The sequence below is a fragment of the Artibeus jamaicensis genome, unplaced genomic scaffold (genome assembly GCF_021234435.1).
Source record: "Artibeus jamaicensis isolate MK-2021 breed Jamaican fruit bat unplaced genomic scaffold, CSHL_Jam_final contig_797, whole genome shotgun sequence".
Taxonomy (NCBI): domain Eukaryota; kingdom Metazoa; phylum Chordata; class Mammalia; order Chiroptera; family Phyllostomidae; genus Artibeus; species Artibeus jamaicensis.
In genome coordinates, this window is record NW_026521977.1 from 18,592,227 (window position 1) to 18,613,765 (window position 21,539).

Here is a 21,539-nt window from a genome sequence, read left to right on the forward strand (position 1 = left end):
CAACTCATTGAAAAGGAATGAACTACTCATGTATACAACAATATGGATTTATCTCAAGAATATGCTAAATGAAGAGAGCCAGGTATAAGAGTACAGACTGTAATTCCATTTATATGAAATTCTAGACCAGACAAGCCTAAATTTTAGTGACATTAGACTTAGTGGCTTTCTGGGGATGAGATGAAAAAGAAACTGACTGCCAAAGGTCAAGATAAACCTTTTGTTGTGTTGGAAATGTTCTGCAGGTTGGTAGGTATTGTGATTATACTGGTGTGTACATTTATAAAAAAATGTGTACACATTGAACATTTAAGTACACTTAAAATGGGTGTTTTTTATTGTGTATAAATTACACCTTAATAAAATATATCTTTAAAGTTAAAAAAGCTTTTAGAATAATCCTAAAATTGAATCTTCAAACAGAAACAAAATCTAATTCCTGTATCTAGTTAATAAGGTAGCTGTAACAAAGAATTACATATTACTTTTGAATCAGCGTCCTAAATGTATACACTTAGTGGGATAATCTTGGGATAGAAAGCACTGTGAAGAAATACTGACCTTTACTTACTTAGTATATTTGTTTTTGGTAGAGACCGTGTCATAGTATTATCAAATAGAGCTAATGAGTAAGTATATTGAAGTAGTTATGAACTAGGAGTGTAACTTTAGGAAAAGGGAGATATACAGGTGAAATGAGGGAAGATGAGGAGTACTATACTGGATATAAATTAGAGTTGTCAGTATTAACTCCAGTAGTTATAAAGACAGTTCTTTTCCTAGCTTCATCCACCAAAAGAGCCTAGAAGCAATGAATGACACCTCAGGCACTGAACACACCTTACACCTACATCTTGGTTTCTAAATGCCATTGCTCAAAAAAAGGGCTGGTAGAAATGGTTGATTTCAGGTTTTGTACAGGGAAAATAAAAAGGTGAGCCTGAAACATCATGTGCTAGAAGAATGTGTTTGAGCACCAAGGAGGATGTATCAAAAGAAGACAGGACCAAAGGGGCAAATTGAACATCAAGAGTCTATAGTAATATAGCTTTCTAAAGTATAATATATATATATTCCAAAAAAACATTAAAATATAGAAGTACAGTATATAATATACACATAAGGAGAAAAGGCTCATTTTTATTTTACAGAAGAATGCTTTTACATATTGAAATAATGATATAATTAGAAACCTACCATTTCCAATTTCCAGTGCAATAATTGAATTAAAGATCTTGAGTGGATGATATCTAAAATCATTGGCTGTTGGGATCAAGGTATTTATAAGTTGGGATCAAGTGTTAAAATAATACCTCAAAGTTGCATATTAATTTCCAAGGAGGTAAAAATTACATGGAGAGCTCTGACAGTACCATTCAGTTTAGCATCACCCATAATGAGACAAACAGACATTGTGAGCATCATGTTATGCAGTAAGAAGTTCGAAACATCACTGTACTTATCATGAGGTAGGGATCAGACCAACCCAGAATTTGGGATAGCCTGTAATGCAAGAAGTCTGTCATGAAATCAAGACCAAGGGGATCTAGCATCCAAGGGCAACTGTTAAATTTAAAGAGACAGAACCAAATGCAATTCTTGAATTTGATTGGATCCTATTGATAAAGGAGGGGATTGGAATAGGACCTCTGTATTGCATGGTATTTAAATTTTTTTAAATTTATTGATTTTAGAGAGACAGAGGAAGGGGCGGGAGAGACAGACAGGCAGACACTAATTTGTTGTTCCACTTTCTTATGCATTTGGTTTCTGCTTGTATGTGCTGTGACCGGAAATTGTACCAGCCACCTTGGTGTATTGAGATGACACTCTGACCAACTGAGCTACCCAAGCTAGGCCACATGCTATTGACTCAGTGTTAAGGTTCTTCAAGTCTAATAATTGGTTAGTTAGGAGAATGTCTTGTCCTTTGGAGATACAATTGAAGGAATCAAGGATGTAGTATCATGATGTCTCCAAGCTATTTTCAACTGGTTTTGTTAAAAAAAAGTGTGTGGAGAAAGTTTCTCTGGGTTTAAAATATTCAAAATAAAAATCAAGGGAAGAAAACATCTTGTTCTGAATGACTCTCAAAATGTACAAGCTTGAAATTTTCTAGGTGAGCTTTTGGGAAATAAAATTAATGATTGATTTATTTGAATTATCTTCTATTCCACAGAATGTTAGAATTAGAGGGACCTTAGAGATGATCTTGTCTGTTATTCATACAGATGGGGAAATTAGTCTGACAGTAATTGAATCAGTGATTGAAATCACACCAGGGATTGAGCTTGGATAATGAATTCAGCTCTCTTGTTTTCCAAGATACTGCTTTTCCCACTGTAACATGTTTTACTTCTCCCAACTTTTACCCAGGTGGTAAAAGTTGAAATAAGGAGAATACTATTTATTCTTTTTCTTCCTAGTATATCTTCAATATATTTGCCCTGTTTCGACAGTATTGTGAGACTGTGTTTGATATCTTTGTCTATATAGGTCAGGATTTTAGTCAAAAACTTGCATTTTTGATCATTGCTCTCGTAGAATATTTTTTTCCAGAACTGTTTTGATCTTATGGTTTGGGTGATATGTTTTTGGTCACTTATTTTTATTATCCTCTAGTTTAAGCTATGAAGAAGGACATCCCTCACTCTCTGAAACAAATCTCCATCAGAGACAGACTTTTGCAGCCTCTCATCAGCTTCCTGGATATTCTACCACACCTCAGCCAACTGGTAAAAACTCTATGTGAAATACATGAATCTGGATACATTTAGGGAACAAGAAGAAAACTCAGCTTTCACGTGTTGGGGTGTGAATGTGTGTCAGGACATAACAGTGCCATGGGAAACTTTAAAATGAAAGTGAGATTAAAAGCTTCATCTTTCATTGATAAGGAATATCTATGTAATTAATTAGTTTGAAGATTTTTTTCATGCATCTTTGTAGATTTTAAATTAAAACTATGCTTGGTCAAATTAATATTTGTTTGCTATTTCAAAATAAATCAGGTGAGGGTTATAATACAGAACTTTTGCCCTTAAATTTCAGAGATTTTTAAAAAAATACAATCAGGAATGTAATTTTATATTAACAATATTTTTACTTTGGGATATATTTTGTTTTCAAATGCAGGTCTGTCTGGAATATTCGATACTGGTGTGAACAGTGCCACCACTAACACTAAGGAATCTTCAGTAATGAACTTTCTCTCTTCTGTTGAATCTCGAACAGCTCCGGCTGCTTCTTCAGGAACTACTCTTTTACCACAGTTCAGGGCTCCATCCTGGCAGACAGGTGATGCTTTGTTTTCAGCATTTTTAAGTCTTATAAAATATACTTTGTATGGCCTTGTCATTACAATAGTATCGTTGAGAAAGAAGTTCATTATAGATTTTCCAGTGAACTTTGAAACCTGGAACTTTCCACAATTTAAAGGTGGACAAAATTCAAGAAATTGTTACTAGCAGAAATTCAGTTTTAGAACTCTGATAAAAAAAACCAGCAAGTTGAAGAGGGTGGATAATTATAAAGATAAACATTAGAAGTAAAATTTTCATCTGTTAATTTAAGTAGACTTGGCGCTGGAAAAATGTGGGTGGGTTTAGGGGCATATTGGCTTCCTGCACAGTTGAAAATTCACATATCACTTTTTTTTTTTTTAGAAAATGTAATTTACTTTTTTTCAATTACAGTTGACATTGTTTTATATTAGTCTCAGGTGCACAGCGTAGTGGTTACACATTTATATAATTTGTGACGTGATCCCCTAGATAATACTAGTACTCACCTGGTATCATACATAGTTATTACAAATTGACTATATTCCCTGTGTTGCATATGACTTGACTCCCTAAAACTTAACCACTAAGTAGCCTGCTATTGACTGGAAACCTTACCAATAACATAGTTGATTAACACATGTTATATGTTATACATATTATGTACTGTATCCTTAGAATAAGCTGGAGAAAATGTTGTTAAAGAAAATCTTAAGGAAGAGAAAATACACTAACAGTATTTATTTAAAAAATTCTTATATAGCCCCGGCTGGTGTGGGTCACTAGATTAAGTGCTGGCTTGTGAACCGAAAGGTCGCTGGTTTGATTCCCAGATAGGGCACATGCCTGCGTTGAGGGCCAGGTCCCCAGTTTGGGGTGTGTAAGAGGCAGTCAATCAATGTATCTCTTGTGTATACATTTTCCTCTCCTTCTCTTTCTCTCCTCCCCCCCCCCGCTTTCTCTAAAAATAAATAAAGTCTTCATTAAAAAAACCTCATGTAAGTGAACCCACGCAGTACAAACATGTTAAGGGCCAATTGTAGTCCTTGTGTACTTAAAAGGACTAAAGATTAATTTTTTCCCATTTCAGCTTTACTGACTATAAAACTGTAAGATATTTAAGTATACTGTGTGATGATTTAATATACATTTATATTGTGAAAGAATTCCCCGTCATCTAGTTAATTTATACATCCATCACTTTACATATTTCTTTTTTGGAGTTTTTGTTTTTGGTGAAAGATAAAATTTTACTTATTTTAGTGGCTGTAGGCAAGGTAGGCGGTATGGTCAAAAACCATCATGGTTCCTGGCTGGCATAGCTCAGTGGATTGAACGCGGGCCTGCGAATCAAAGGATCGCGGTTCCATTCAGGGCACATGCCTGGGTTGCAGGCCAGTTCCCAGCAGGGGATACATGAGAGGCAACCATACATTGATATTTCTCTCCTCTCTCCTTCCCTTCCCCTCTAAAGATAAATTTTTTAAAAAATCATGGGACTGATTTCATCATTAAAGTTTTGGAAACTTTAGTCAAAAAGACTGAATCACTATTTAATAAAACTCTTAAGTTGATATTATACAGAGTGGGGCAAAAGTAGGTTTACAGTTCATGGAAAGTAGTACGGTAATTAATAAATGATAATACAAGAATACACTGTTTCACATAATCACAACTGTAAACCTACTTTTGCCCTACCCTGTGTTGTGCCCATTTATATGCACTTGTAAATTTTTTAAAAAATTTATTTATTTATCTTTAGAGGGGAAGGGAAGGAGAAAGGGAGAGAAACATCAATGTATGGTTGCCCTTTGCGCATCCCCTGCTGGGAACTGGCCTGCAGGGAACCGGCCTGCAACCCAGGCATGTGCCCTGACTGGGAATTGAACTGCGATTGTCTGGTTTGCAGGCCCGAGCTCAATCCACTGAGCTATACCAGCCAGGGCTGCACTTGTAAATTTTTTCAACTGTTTTTCACCCACAATTATTGGTATGTATTTTTATTTTTTACAGGATGACAGGAAGGTTCATTTTTAAGGTTTTATTTAAAGAATAAGAAATGTCATCGCACATTTGGAAAAATATTTGTAAATGGTAGCTATAGGAAATTACATTTTATTCTGATATAAATTACATTCATAGAGCTTCTCAATATGCCTCAGCAATTTTTTTCTGCTTCCAAGGAGATAATTAATGTTTTAGTACGAAATATACAGGATACTAAAAAACACAATAGCTTCATATTTTGCTCCCTGGAATAATTTTATATTACACATATCCACGTTAGACTTTCTATTCTAGTTCCTATGGTTATATTATTTTAGCCATTAATTATAAGTGTTACTTATTCTTTTAAGTGTCAGTAGATATTTTCATTCCTTGTAGTAGTAATACTTTTTTGACATTTAATGGAAAGAAGTGAGAAAAAATGTTTTTGAAAGGGCTAGAGAATCTGTTTTCCCTTGGAAAAAAATTTTTTAAATGGAAGTTCACTGAAAAGCATGTAAACAATACAAGAGTGTATAAAATGGAAAGTGATAATTCTAACAACAGTCCCACTTTTTTAGAGCAGATTTAACAGTTTGGTACTCTTTCTTAATATCTTTGCATATCAAAATACATATCCACCTAATTAATGTTCATACCAACAATATTATTAGGATATGCCATCTTTATTTGATCTTGTTGATGGACATTTAGGTTGTTTCCACTTTGCATACAATAACTGTAGTGATGAATATCTTTTGCAGGTGTTTTTGGGTCTACTTAAAAGGGAGCACCTCAAAAAACCCAGAATTTATGTATAAAATATTGTGTATTTATTCTTCTATGTTTAAATTTTAGTCACCTTCAGAGTACTCTCTATTTGATGCAATACACCTATCAAGACATTTTTTTCCACTGCCCAAAACAGTTTTTGAACACATTGGTTTTGATGCCTTTTAGTGCTTTGTTTTGTTTCACCTCTTCCATATCAGCAAAATTTTCCCTTTGAGGATTTTTTTCATTAGGGAAACAAAAATACACTCGGTAAGATCAGGTGAATAGAGAGGGTGGGGCAACAGGGGTCATGCTGTTTTTGGTCAAAAACTGCTAAGTGCTCAGCACAGTGTGGGCAGATGTGCTTATAAATCACCTGTCATGAAATGTACAAACATGTTGAGTCTTCAAAAAAATTTTTTTGCTGGAGCCAAATGGGGCCTCTCACAACAATGCCAGCTGGTACACTGATATAGATGGTACTACAAAGGGCTCACCTTCCAGAAGATAATTCTGGGGTTTTTTGGCTCCCCTTGTATTTCCATAGGATTGATTTCTAGAACTGAAACTTTTGGGTCACAAGGTATACACTTTTTTACTTTAGCTTTATATGGCTAGAATGCTGTTCTGAAATGTTAGCCGTTTATTTTTGACAATACTTTATTAATTTCTAATTAGCCTTTTATGATAAACATGCATCTATTGCTATTTATTGGAAGTTGTTCATAGGAAGTCAAAACTTTGAAATGCAAGAGGTTTTTTTTTTTTTTTAAGAATATTTTAGCTTCTCCATTAGTGTTTTGTATTAGGTAAATTAATCACTAGAGATTATGCACATTTTTACCGGTTTCTTAATTGACCTCATCTAACTATATATAAACTCATTTTTATATAACAATTATATGTGTAAGTTGCTGATACCTGTAACTTTGTTTTTGCTTTAAGAATCCTAGATATTTTGAAATGTAATTTTCAGAATTTACATGTAGAATTTTTCAGTCTTACAGAAGTTTGATGGGTTGCTGTTATATAAGTATCTACTGTGAAAACATATATATGTGTATATATAAGTATTATGCTGTAATTGCATAAATGTCTTCATGCTTTCTTTTCATAGGTATGCATTCCCCAGCAGCAACTGAGCTGTTTGTGACTGGACCTTTGCCAACCACTGGAACACTTCCACCTTCTGCCCTCTCTGCTTATCAGCATCCCACCACTTTCAGCAATAGGAACTTTGCTACCACCTCACCTTTGGTGCTTCAGGATTCAACTTTCAACACTACATCAAATGGAATTTTAAATCCTCATGACCCTTTGCTACAAATCAAAACTTCCCAGGGAACTGTTCCAACTGCTTTGGCATTTGAGCGCCTGGGCAGTTCTGTATTAAGTAACAGCATACCACCTCAGTCCTCAACATATCGCTCTGCTCAAGAGTCTGCACCCCATCTTTTACAACCTCAGTTCAGTTTGTTGCCTTCAGCACTTGGGGGAACCCAGCAAACTCCTCAAGCCTACAGTTCAACTCTCTTTACTAATTCTACTGCTTCCATTGAAAGAGCTCTTCTTCGAGAATGTAGTGTTATTAAACACCATCAGCGGCCTTCAGGTACCCAGTCTATTCAGGCACAACTGACTGGTTCACAGCATTCCTTACATAGTTACCTATCAAACTCAAGTGTAGTTAATTTTCAGGAAACAAGCAGGCAGTCGTCTTTATCTTGTAGCCCAATTGGAGAGTCTACTCAGGTGAGCAATGGAGAATTGCAGCAGAAGAGCTCCCAGGTCTCAGTGGAACTTGCTCAGTCTTATTCATCTGCAATTCCATCATCAGGGTATCCTCCTTCCACTACAAAAGTAAAAAGCTGTTCTACAAAACAACCACTCACATCAACTAAGACCCCAAAACCTCAAAGCATAATTCCTCCTGTGCAAACACTAAGCTATTCCAAACCTTTACACAACCAGAGTTCTGTAATATCAGGCCAAGCACAAATTTATTCTACAGCGCAACTACCAAGCCTTTTATCAGTTAGTCAGTCCCAAAATTATGGTTTAGTACAGCCACATAATGTGCCATCTATTGTTCATTCACAGGTTTATAGGTCCAGCAAAGTTGAAAAGTTGCCATCCTTATATAAAACATTGACTTTTTCTGGCTCATCTCAGACTGTAACTTCTGAAAATCAGACACTTGATTATTCTTCTAATCAGCAAGAGGTATTATCTTCAGTTACAAATGAGAATTACCCTGCTCAAACAAGAGATCTGTCTTCAGTTAGCCAGTCTCAAAGTTACTCATCTGGTCATTCTCAGGGTCTGTCACCAGTTAGCCAGACACAGGTTAATTATTCATCTCAATCACAAGTTTTGTCAGTTGTTAGTCCTTCAGAAAACTATGCATCAGGGCAGTCCCTCACATTAACAGCTCCTTCTCTTTCTTATTCTTCTGCCTCTCAAGTTCAGAGTTTGCCAGATTCTAGCACAACCCAGAATTTTATTTCTATGCATTCTTCTCAAAATGCTCAGGCTCAAGGGTCATCATCTCCTCAGTCCCAAAAGTTTTTGCCTGCTATCCAATCATCTTTTACATCCTCTACTCATTGTCAGACATTACAGAATAACATAGCTTCCCCTGACCCAAAATCTTACGCTGAAAGAAAACTTGACTCAAATGTGTATGCATCTTCAAAGCCAGAAGGTGATTTTCCAATGCAAGAGTTACAGGTATTACAGCCACAGGTATCTCTTGAGTCATCAACCCAAAGGCTATCTGATGGGGAAATTAATGTTCAAGAATCAGCTTACAAGGTGTCAAAGGCAGATGAAAGATACCCTCAGAGTGTTATCAGAAGTAATTCCCATCTTGAAGACCAAGTTGTTGGAATTGCTCTACAAGGTTCAAAAAAAGAAGAAAGTATGGTTCATTCAGTGACACAACTTAATCAACAAATCAGCCAAGTCAATAATACAGCAACCCTTGATATTAAAAAAGCAACTGATTTAATACAAACTCCACAAATAAGGTCGAATACTAAAGACCTAAACCAGCAGCACTCTCTTATACATAAAGTTCATGAAGCCAAGGTTCAGGAGCAGCATGATCAAATTATTAATGCCTCATCTCAGATTCAAATTTCAAATCATGCTTTAGGGCATGGCCATCAGGCATCTCTTCCTAATACACAGATCCTTCTAGATTCTGCCTGTGATTTACAAATTCTTCAACAGTCAATACTTCAGGCAGGTTTAGGACAGGTAAAGGCATCTTTACATGTACAGCGTGTTCCAAGTCCTCAACAAATAGTACATCCTTTTCTTCAAATGGATGGTTCTATTATTCAGAGCAATGGTGATCATTCTCAGCAGCAACTCCATGCTCAAAATTCTGAAATTATGAAAATGGATCTCTCTGAGTCTTCAAAACCTTTACAACAACATCTAACAGCAAAGGACCACTTTAGTGAAGCAAATCAACATGATTCAAAGAATCATTTTGTTTCCCTTGGATCAATATGTTTCCCAGAGGCAATGCTGCTCACTGATGAAAGAAATATTTTGTCAAATGTAGATGATATCTTAGCAGCTACAGCTGCAGCTTGTGGGGTTACACCTTCTGATTTTTCCAAGTCAACGTCAAGTGAAACCATTCCGACTGTTGAAAATGGTGATTCTAAATCTCATTTTCAGCAGTCATTAGATGTTGGGCATGTGAATTCAGATTTTAACTCTCTAACGGCTACAGTAGGAAAGCCACAGAATTTAAATGATATTGCTCTAAATGGAAGTCAAGTTCCGGTAAACCTTTCACCAGTACCTACCCTTCAGTCAAAAATGACTCTTGATCAACAGCATATTGAAACACCTGGTCAAAATAAAGCGCCTAAACTCACTTCATCAGTGACTGGACCAAATCATGAGGTCCAAGAACAAAGTCCTGGCCCATTCAAGAAACAGTCTGCTTCCAGTCACGAATGTGAAGAAGATTGTGAAGTTCCTATCGATAGTTCATTAAATAATAATAGAAACCAAGAATTTGTTTCTAGTAGTAGAAGTATAAGCGGAGAAAGTGCTGCATCTGAGAGCGAATTCACCTTAGCTGGGGATGACAGTGGTGTGTCAGTGAATCCAACTAGGAGTGCACTTGCGCTGTTGGCCATGGCCCAACCTGGGGAGGCAGTCAGTGTCAAGATTGAAGAAGAACATCAAGATTTAATGCATTTTAACCTTCAGAAGAAAAAAACTAAAGGGAAAGGGCAAAGTAAAGAGGAAGACAACAGTAATCAGAAACAGCTGAAAAGACCTGCCCAAGGGAAACGCCAGAATCCAAGGGGAACAGATACATATTTGCCATATACTACTCCTTCCGAAGGCTGCCATGATGTTTATCAGCATCAAGAAAAAATGAGACAGAAGATCAAAGAAGTAGAGGAAAAACAGCCAGAAGTCAAAACAGGATTTATTGCCTCTTTCTTAGATTTTCTGAAATCTGGGCCCAAGCAGCAGTTTTCTACTCTTGCTGTACGAATGCCTAACAGGACTAGACGACCAGGGACCCAGATTGTTCGTACGTTTTGTCCCCCACCATTTCCAAAGACTTCCTCTACAACACCCACACCGTTGGTGTCTGACACTGGGTCTAACAGTCCATCAGAAAAAGTTAGGGAACTTAAAAACTTGGAGCATGTATCTTCATTTTCTTCTGATGAAGATGATCCTGGAGTATGCAGTCATGATATTCATAAAAGCACCTCTGCTACCTTAACTACTTCGGATGCTACTTCTGATAAAAAAAAGAAAACAGGTAATTAGATACATAATTATGGCTTTCTACTATTATTTTATAAGACTGGGTTTTAAGTTTTCTTCATTTGAAGCAGGTCTGCTTCAATATTTAATTTTCAGGGCAAAAATGCATAGGTAGCTATCTTAGGGAATCGACTTATTTTTTTAAATGTTCCTTACCTGTAGGAAAGGTCTGGGTTTCAGGTTGAGAAGTTCAGTTTTTATCTTGGCTTTTTACCATACACAACCTAACTTACATGGTATGCTGTCCAGACTTGTCTGATCTGAGACAGACATTTTGAAGTGGCTTGCAGATATGAGGCACTGTATGAGGGCTCTATTGTAGTATAAAGTGGCATACTTTCTTGATATGCTAATTTTACCTGAAGATTAACATTTTACTATTCAATATGGTTTTATTGTCTGTGGTATGCACATTAATATAAAGTTCTCCTCTGGCTCAGATATATGTCCAAATCTTTGGATATGTGTTTTACTTTACTCGGTAGTAAGGGAACATTTATAGAGAAATTATTTGAAGAAGCACTGCTTTATGTATAATTGACAAGTATAAATGTTACGTTAAGGAATATGCAAAGGAAAAAATATTAAAAATAATAAAATAGCTACCACCTCTGCACCAGTAACTAGCAGCAGTGGTGGGGAGATATAATGTATTGTTACCACCAATGTACAGATGATAATAACAGGATAAATTAATTGCCCAGGTCTGTACAGCTAGTAAGTGGCAGAGCTGGAATCTGAGTTCAAGTTTGCCTGTTTTTTAGAGCTTATATTCTGCCTAGCTCTTTTTTTGTATAAATAGAGTGGTGTTTCAAGAGTTAAACCTTGTTTTGTGGTGTACTTCTTAGCTTCTTTCCTGACTTGAGAGTACCCTTAACTACCAAAGTGACAGGAAACCAATGATATCCCAAATGATCTATTAGCATAACTATCTCCTAGTATATTTCTAAAGAATTCCTGTTTTGTTATACAGGGAAAGTAGCATAATGGAAGGTCAGTGTGACAAAGACATTTGTGGGTGTGACTAATCCTAGTAAGATTTTACACTCCTCTACCCCAATTCAGAGTGCTTTGCGATTACTATTATAATATTTCCTTACATTCCTAGGACAAACCTTTGGTGATTTCTCTTCTAAAATGTGTCTTAAAAATAGATTCTTGGCAATAACTTATCTTATTTTTAGTTAAAATCATCACACCATTACCTAATCCTTACTATCATTAGGTCTTTAAAATTATCTTTACTATCCCCGCTGGCCCCTCATCTGCAAGAACTCATCTCTTGCTGGGATTATTGCAACAGACTTCTCACTAGAATTCTTCCCACCAGTTTCTATACCAGTCCATCTGCGACATTATCAGATTTATCTTTATAAAAAAGGAAAACTTCTCTAGTTTGAAATACTTCTTGGTGTTTAATGGGAAGAAAGAGATCTAAAATGTTAAAATTCTCCTTTTCCAGCTTTTCCAGTACCATTTGTTGAAAAGATAATTAATCCTTTTTTTTTTTTTTTTTGATGGCTTTTGCACCTCTGTGAAAGTCAGTTGATCATGTCCGTATGAATCTGTTCTGGAACTCAGTTCTGTTATGTTGTCTTAAGCGTTTATGCTTTCACCAATACCACACTATTAGTTGCAGTAGTTTTACGGGAAGTCTTTAAATAAGGCAATGTGAATCCTCCAAATTTGTCTTTTTCAAAATCATTTTGCCTATTTTTTAGTTCCTTTCCTCTTTCATATAAATTTTCCAGTCACCTGTTGGCATCTACATAAATTCCTGCCAGGATTTTGATTTTTATTTCCTTGAATCTATAGCAATTTGAAGAAAACGGAACTGTTGACAATATATTGAATGTTGCCCACAAACTGAAAGGTGGCCTATTCGAGTTCCCCCTCCCCCACATTTAACTCCCAGTCAGGGCACATGCCTGGGTTGCAAGCCAGTTCCCAGTTGTGGACATGAGAGAGGCAATTGATGGATGTTTCACTTCATATCCATGTTTCTCTCCCTCTCTTTTTCCCTCCCTTCTCTCTAAAAATAAGTAAATAAAACCTTGAAAATACATATATTGAGTCTTAACAATTTATACACATCTTTCATTTCTTTCACTAGTCTTTTTTGTAGTTTTTGGAATATAGGTCCTGCACATACTTTGTTGGGTGTATCCTGAAATACTTTGGGGGTGCTATTATCAATTATACTTTTTAAAGTTTTCCAATTATTTAAATTTCAATTATTTACTGGTAGATTGTAAAAATGTTGACTTTTATATGTCGATTTTTAAATCCTGCAAATCTGCACAACTCATTTATTCTAGGATTTTTTCTTTTAGATTCCATAGGATTTTTTATGTAGGAAATTATGTTACTTGAAGATACAGTTTTATAGCTCCTTTTCCAATCTCATGCTTTTTTCATTCCTATCTTAATACACGAGCTAGGATTTCCTGTACAATGTTTAATGAGAATGGTGAGTTTGGACATCCTGATCATGTTCTTGATCTTTGAGGGAAAGAAATCAATCTCACCATTAAGTATTATGTTAACTGTATGCGAAAGAAGTGCCTTATATATCTTAGTTTGCTGACAGTTTTTTAATAATGAATGGAGGTTAAATTTTGTCAAATGCTTTTTCTTTTGCTGGTTTCCTAATGCCGAACCGTAAAAAAATTCTACCTACTCTATTTGGTCATGATGAGTTATTTTAACCCATTGCAAGATTTAAAGTTTCTTATCTGGGATTTTTTCACATAGATTCACAAAAGAGAGTAGCTATTGCTAGGTTTGTTTATTTTAGCCTTATTCTAGTTTGTATTCAGGAATATTCTGATTTTTTAAAAGATTTTCTTTATTTATTTTTAGAGAGGGGGAAGGGAGAGAAACATCAATGTGTGGTTGCCTCTTGCATGTCCCCTTTTGGGGACCTGGCCCACAACCCAGGCATGTGTCCTGACTGGGAAAGGTGCCTGTGACCCCTTGGTTTGCAGGCCAGCACTCAATCCACTGAGCCACACTAGTCAGGGCAGAATATTCTGATCTTTGAAATTGAAAATGCTTACCTCATATGGTAGGGATTTGGTTAAACTTTCTAAGAATATATCTGAGAGTTTGCAGTTGTTTTCCTGGCTTGATCTATCTTGGGTCAATTTAAGAAAGATATATTTTCTAGTAAAATTAACTCTTTCACTTAATTTTAAAGTTAGTTATGAAATTATACTTATTCCTTTGTAAGTTTTTGCATCCTCTGTTTCTGTAGTTGTGATCTTTCTTGCTCAAAATGATTATTTGAGTCTTTTTGCTGATCAGTCTGTGGAAAGTTTGCCTATTTGATTCTTTTCAAGGAACCAATGTCCTCTCTTTTTCTTGCTCCTGTTACCATTTTTTACTTACTTTTTCTTAATTTCTTCTTTATCAATTCTTTTTCCTGTTTTCCCTGGCTTCGATTCAGTATTCTCTGTCTTTGGCTTCTTGAGTTTATTACTTTGATAATTTTTTTATTAACTTGTTTTCTAACTAATGGCATTAAAGTATGAGTATTGTTTTTGTGCCATACTGTGTCTTTACCCCTCTGGCTTCAGTTTGTAATGCTCTCGCTGTCCTTTCTAAATGGTTTGTCATTACAGTTGTCATTTCCTTTTTAATCCAAAAGTTACTAAGAATGAAGGTTTTTCTTGCCTGTTTCTTAGTAGATTTTGGTGTTTGTTGATTTTTGGTATTCTTTTATTACTAATTTGTGGCCCAGTTGTATTGTCAAGGGAATATGGCTTAAATGATGTCTGCATTTTTAAATGTACGGAAATTTCATTAGTAGTTAGGTAAAAGGTCAATTTTTATAAATTCCAAGTGATAAGAGGTTTTATTTTATAATATTGCTTAAATCCTTTATATCTTTTGTTTGTTTGTTTGTTTGTTTAATGTAATAAAGATTCGGTTATATAAGGAAATGTATGTTGTGGGGTAAATGGAGGCAGTCTGATTCCCTCACCAGGTGCCTGGGTAACTAAGGGAAGCAGTTTTCCCATAACCTTGAATGAACCTGATAAGTAGTATTTTTCTGGCCTTGAGACTGGGTCCGATAAACAATTCCCATAGCATGAAGTGGGCTACCATGCACAGAATCTTGCTACATTATATAATTGTTTGGCTTGAGGCCGGCTTTGTTTGCCTGTAGTACTTGAGCAGGTAGGAGCTTCTCACTAGAGACTTGCAGTTTGCAGTGTGTGTGGCTTGCCCACCTGTGAATAAAGACACGTCAAACTTCCCCACAGCTCTGTGCATTTTCTTCTGTCTGCCCAAGTCTAGAATGAACCTGCCAGGTTGCAACACATACGTGTATGTGTTGGAGGCAAATGACAGGTCTAGAATTTGCTTTAAAGTATCCTGGCAAATATAAAAGGGGTATTGGATGGATAGATGAAAGAAGTATAGCAAAGTGTTTGTGGTTAACACTGGGTATGGTACTTCAGGGTTGTATTCTCTACTTTTGTGTTTGTTTGAAATTTTTAATAAAAACGTTTTTAAAAATCCTCCCTATCCTTATTTGTTTTTAGATTGCTTGATCTGTTGATTCCTGAAAAAGGTGTGTTAAAAGTTTCCAACTATATTTCATTATCTGACATTGTTTACTTGATAAGTTTTGAACATATATAATCAGGTAAATAAAATTTTACTGAAGTTAATTTTCTTCTATAATAAAATCTTTTCCCCATTTAATTTCCCATTTCTGTTTTTAATATTGTCCTACTAATTTTATTGTTATTAGCATCTTTAGTCTATTTTCTTATATCTGTTTTATGTATTTCAGAACTTTTTAAAAAAGATTTTATTTTATTTTTAGAAAGGGGAGAGGAAGGAGACAGGGAAACATCCATGTGTGGTTGCCTCTCTCAAGTCCCCTACTGGGGGGACCTGGCCTGCAACCGAGGCATGTGCCCTAACTGGGAGTTGAACTGGCGATCTTGTGGTTTACAGGCCGGCGCTCAATCCACTGAGCTACACCAGCCAGGGCTCAGAACATTTTTTTAATGAAATAAAACTCATGTGGAACTATAACACACATATGGAAAACATGAATAAAAATTTCTCTAGCTTAATTTTTTTCCTATAAATTTGAAAATGCAGACATTATTTAAGCCCTACCCCATGAGCACAATACAGTAATTTTAGTAAAGAATATCAGAAAGGAAAAATAAAAGTATAAAGAAATAAAGGCATGTTTTTATTTAAAATCTTCTAAATAACTTGTTATAACTTCTAAACAACTCATAGCTTAGAAAGGAAACCACAACTGAAGTGACAAACCACTCAGAACAGACAGTGGGGCGTTACATTTTAAAACCAATGGGATGTGCCAAGAATGTGGAGCAAAGACAGAAATTTATGTTAAATGCTACTCATTAGAAAGCAAAAAAGTACACAAATAAATGTGAATATTCAGTAAAACCCAACCCATGTCTTCTAGAATTAACTACTGTCTGAGTTGGATGGTGATCACTTCCTTGCTTTTTTTTGATAATATTACCACCTGTGTACGCATCCCTAAACACTGTGCTTTTGTTTTGGCTTGTTTACATTTAAATACATTTTTCCCTTTACTAATTTGGAAGTTATTATTTTAAAAAATACTTGCTCAACTTTTAATTATGGAAGTTTTCAAACACAAAAGTACAAAGATTGATCTAATGCATCACTGTATTTTAGTAATTTTCAACATATGGTCAGTCTTGTTTCATTCCTAGCTTTACCTACTCTTGATTCCATAGCTTATTTTGGAGACTTGCCATCCATAGAATGTTGTCTTTTGATCCATCAACATGGGATATTTTCCTGCTTATTTAGACTTATAATTCTTTCAGTAGTATTTATAGTTTGCAGAGGGTAAACTTGGCACTTATTTTGTCTTTTGTTTCTAAATGTTTTCTTTTTGATGTTATAAATGGAATCATGGTCCTAAATTCATTTTTGGATGGTTCATTGCAAGTATATAGAAACACAATTGATATTTACATATTGATCATGTACTGTGCAAAGTTGCTGAACTTACTAATTCTAGTGGTTCTTTTAGTGAAATCCTAAGGATCTGTATCTGGAAGATCATGTCCTCTGTAAACACAGTTATCCCTCAGAGATATTGCTTGTTCAGTCCCAGACTACCAAAGTAAAGTGGAATTCACAAGACAGCAAGTCCCATGACATTTTTTTGTTTCCCAGTGCATATAAAATTGTACTTATACTGTAGTCTATTAAGTATATAGTAGCATATTTTAAAAAAACTATGTACCTTAAAATGTACTAACTGCTAAAAAATGCTGCATTAATTGACTTACAAATAATTTTTCTGTTATCATGTGATGCTGTTTGATAACATTTTTAAAGTTTTATTTATTTTTTTTTAGAGAGAGAGGGAGGGAGGGAGGAAAAGGGAGAGAAACATCAATGTTTTTCATTGTCCCTAACTGGGGACCTGGCCCAAAACCCAAACACGTACCCGACTGGAAGTTGAACCAGCAACCCTTCGGTTTGTAGGCCAGTACTCAATCTACTAAGCCATATCAGCCACAGCTGTTTGACAGCATTTTGTCCACAGTAGAACTTCTTTTAAAATTGGAGTCACTCTTCTCAAATCCTGCCGTTGCCATATCAAGTAAGTTTATGTAATCTAAATCTTTTATTGTCTGTTCCATAATCTCATTTGAAAGAAGCAGCTCCTCGTTGTTAAAGATGCAGCAATTTAGTCACATATTCAGACTCCATTTCTAATTCTAATTCTCTTGATATTTCTACCATATATGCAAATACTTCCTCCAGTGAAAACTTAACCACTAAAAGTCATCCATGAAAGCTGGAGTCAACTTTTCCAAACTACAGTTAATGTAGATATTTTGACCTCTTCCCACAAATCATGAATGTTCTTTTATATATATAATGTTATATGTAAGATTTTGTTTATTTTTAGAGAGAGGGGAAGGAAGGAAGAAAATTCTTTTTTTCTGAGCTATACATCTCAATACTGGGCTTAAAATATTCAGTAAACCATGTTGTAAACAGATGTGCTGTCTTTGTTGTTCTATTTATAGAGCACGGGCAGAGCAGGTTTAGCATAATTCTTAAGGACTGTAGGAGTTTCAGAATGCTAAACACACATTGGCTTTAGCTTAGAGTTACCAGGTACATTGGCCTTTAACAAGAGGATCAGCTTGTCCTTTGAAAATTTGAAGACAGGCATTAACTTTTCCTCTCTAGATGTCCTAGATGGCATCTTCTTCCAGTAGAAGGCTGTTTTCATCTACACTGAAAATCTATTGTTTAGTGTAGATATCTTCATTAATTATCTTAGCTATATCTTCCAGATAACTTGCTGCTTCACCATGCACTTTTGTAACAGACGGCTTGTTTCCTTAAACATCATGAACCAATCTGGTAGCTTCCAACTTCTGCAGCTTCCTCATATCTCTTGGCGTTTACAGAATTGAAGGAAGAGAGTTTGAGTCTAGGTCTGGGTTAGGTTTTAGCTTAGGGAATGTTGTGGCTAGTTTGATTTTCTGCCCAAACCACTATAATTGTCTTCCTATCAGCAATAAGGCTGTTTTGCTTTACCATCATTTGTGTATTTACTGGAGTAGCACTTTTTTTTCTTCAGTAACTTCTTTTGCATTCACAGCTACTTGACATAAGAGGCCTAGTTTTCAGCCTATCTTAGCTTTTGACATGAGAGAGAAAAAAAAAGTTGGAAATTTTGGGAGAAGTACTAGATGCAGACATGAAGAGAAAATGTCCTTGGTAAAATGGTGTTGATAGATTTCCTTGACTCAGGATTGCCACAAACTTTCCATTTGTAAACGCAATGTTTGAGAAGCACAAAAAAACATCTAGTTTTTTTACCATTAACTGTGATGATAACTATGGATGGGCTTTTTGTGGACAGATGTCCTTTATCAGGTTGAAGAAGTTTCCTTCTATTTTTTACATTGCTGAGTGTTTTTATCATGAAAGTGTTTATTCATGATACTGAATTTTACCAAATGCTTGTTTCTGTGCCCACTGAGATGATTCCTAAGCATGCACTGTAAGGATAAAACCTATTGGGGTAATGGTATATAATTCTTTTTTATATGTTGGTGGATTTTTTCATATGTTGTTGAATAATTTTGTTTATATTCCTAAGGAATATTGGTCTACAGTTCTTTCACAATGTTTTTGTGTGGTTTAGCTATTGGAATAATACTAGTCTCATAAAATATGTTTGGAGGCATTTCCCTCCTAGTTTTTAGAGTTTCTGATCCATTGGTAGTCTTATTAAACTGTTGGGAGAATCCACCTGTGAACCCAGTTTGGCCTGTGCTTATTTTTGTGGGATGTTTTTAAATTTATTAAAAAACTTGTTATTGGTCTATTTTAGCAATTTTCAACCTTTTTCTTCTCATGGCACACATAAACTAATTAATAAAAATCTGCAGTACAACAAAAATGTATTTTTTGCTGATCTAACCAAAAGTGGGTATAATTTCGATTCATTCACATTGGAGGGCTATTATTGTATTGGCTGTTGTCATTTTATTTGACAATCTAAGGCAAAAGTACCCCTGACTGAAGAGTCTCAGGCATCACGTTTTAAAAATCCTTGCTGCACACTGGATGAAAATTGCTCATCTATGCAGATGTTCTATTTCTTCTTGAGTCCATTTCATTAGTTTTGTCTTTCTAGAAAATTTGTTTCATCTAAGTTGTTAGGATACAGCTTTTCATATTATTATTTATTAATCCTTTTTATTTCTGCAGCTTCTAGTGCTGATACAAAATAGTTTGGGGGTGTATTTTTCCTTTTCCACATTCAATCTGCTTTTCTTTTTTTTTTTTTTTTTTTTTTTTTAAGATTTTATTTATTTATCTTTAGAGAGGAAGGGAAGGAGAGAAGGAGAGAAACATCAATGTATGGTCATCTCTCGTGTGTCCCCCGCTGGGAACTGGCCTGCAACCCAGGCATGTGCCCTGAGTGGGAATCAAACCGCGATCGTGTGGCTCACAGGCTCGCGCTCAGTCCACCGAGCCACACCAGCCAGGGCTCCATCTGCTTTTCTAATAGGAATTTTCACAGCTCCGGTCAGATGACCCTTACTTATTTTGTATCACTTCTGTGTGTCTATTTCTAAAAAATATCTTTGCACTACTTAGGTGGACTTACAGTCATTGTAGGTCAGTGTAGCTCAGTCCGTGATTCTCACCACTTTAACTGAATTAACAACCACTTTTTAATTTCTTACTGCAGTTTTGATTGTTTCAAATAATTTGATGGCAAAAATAATTGTGTTTCTTTTTAAACTGTTAGGGTTTTATTCAAGACAAGTAAATATTTAATTACTTGTTTTTTTTTGTTTTTTTTTTTTGCATTTGCTTGATCTAGTTTCAGAAGCCGTGCAGGTGGCAACTACTAGCCTAAGTGCCAGTGCTGCTGGCACTGCTACTACTTCCTCCACCACTGCGGGTGCAACTTCATCGGCAGTAAATATCCTGGAAAATAAAAGCTCTACAGAACTCCCCAAACCCATCAAACTTGATGGTCTTCCTTCAAACCAATGTGCAAAAGGACAGGACACTGTTGCCGTAGAAGGTTTTACAGATGATGAGAACACAGAAAGTGGAGGAGAAGGCCAATACAGAGAACGCGATGAGTTTGTGTTAAAGATAGAAGACATAGAGACTTTTAAGGTGATGTAAAGTATAAAGGTTATAGTTTAGTGGGAGTGCATTATTAGCCTTCATGATGACTATAATAGCATATATCTAGCTTGAATTGCAAAAAGTTATATTTTCAAATACTCTGTTATAATTGTGAAAATCACTACTAGATATCAGATACTGTACAAAAGAAAATAGCTTAAGGTAATTTTAACTTATAGCTGAGTTTAATATATTTCTGTTTAGTCAGTTTGTTTTTTATGTACTAGTGATTAGAGAAGTTTTGAAATGTTAATTGTTTTTCAAGGCTCCCAACTAATTGTATTATTAGAAGTTTGGTGAAAATAGCTATTTATCTAATTTTATAATTTAAAGAAAGTAACAGGAATATAATGTAAGTAGAATCAGATGTATTTTTATAATTTCAAGTTAGAGAACCATGAGTAGAACGTTACCATTTTTTCTTAATTTTTATATATTAATTTAAGACAGGGGAATATCAACTTGTGGCTCTACTTATTGATGTATTTATTCATTGGTTGATTGTCGTATGTGTCCAGACTGGGGATTGTACCCACAATGTTGGCATATCAGGCTACTTACTATGTTCTAACTAACTGAGCTACGTGGCCGTTTTAACTATGTTTAAGAAGACCTGTGTTTGAGTTTCTGTTTGCTTGATTTTGCTTTTATTTTTTAAATGGGGTGGTGAAGAATGACATTAAAAAGTACAGTGTATTCAAGTATCTGTATTACTTTTATTCACAATTAACTGCTGTTAATATTTTAGCATAAGTAATATATGACAGTATCATTAGAGGAAAATTTTCTGTGAGCTATACAAAAGGGTAATGGGCTATTTTACATGTTGGGTGCTATTTCTTGGAGAATTTAAGCAGAGACTGAATAGCCAGCTTATAAGAATGACTATAAAAGTTCAGCTAGGTAAAAGATGAAAGGGTGAACTACATCGTTTTTAATGATTTCCTTCAGCTCTTAAGATTTTGTAAA

At 35.3% G+C, this 21,539-nt stretch overlaps 2 protein-coding genes across 4 annotated transcripts in view; one reads left to right on the forward strand and one right to left on the reverse strand.

The window, feature by feature from the left end:
- Nucleotides 1–21,539, reverse strand: part of CCDC73 (coiled-coil domain containing 73) — a 310,502-nt gene that overhangs the window by 197,262 nt on the left and 91,701 nt on the right. The window lies entirely within an intron of this gene.
- QSER1 (glutamine and serine rich 1) overlaps nucleotides 1–21,539 on the forward strand; it is a 68,757-nt gene that overhangs the window by 13,845 nt on the left and 33,373 nt on the right. For all 3 annotated transcript variants that reach the window (XM_037128211.2, XM_037128212.2, XM_037128213.2), the window contains 4 exons: nucleotides 2,623–2,735; nucleotides 3,136–3,297; nucleotides 7,159–10,848; nucleotides 20,254–20,558. In XM_037128211.2, coding sequence (XP_036984106.2) covers nucleotides 2,623–2,735; nucleotides 3,136–3,297; nucleotides 7,159–10,848; nucleotides 20,254–20,558 — 4,270 coding nt within the window. The remainder of the gene's footprint in view (nucleotides 1–2,622; nucleotides 2,736–3,135; nucleotides 3,298–7,158; nucleotides 10,849–20,253; nucleotides 20,559–21,539) is intronic.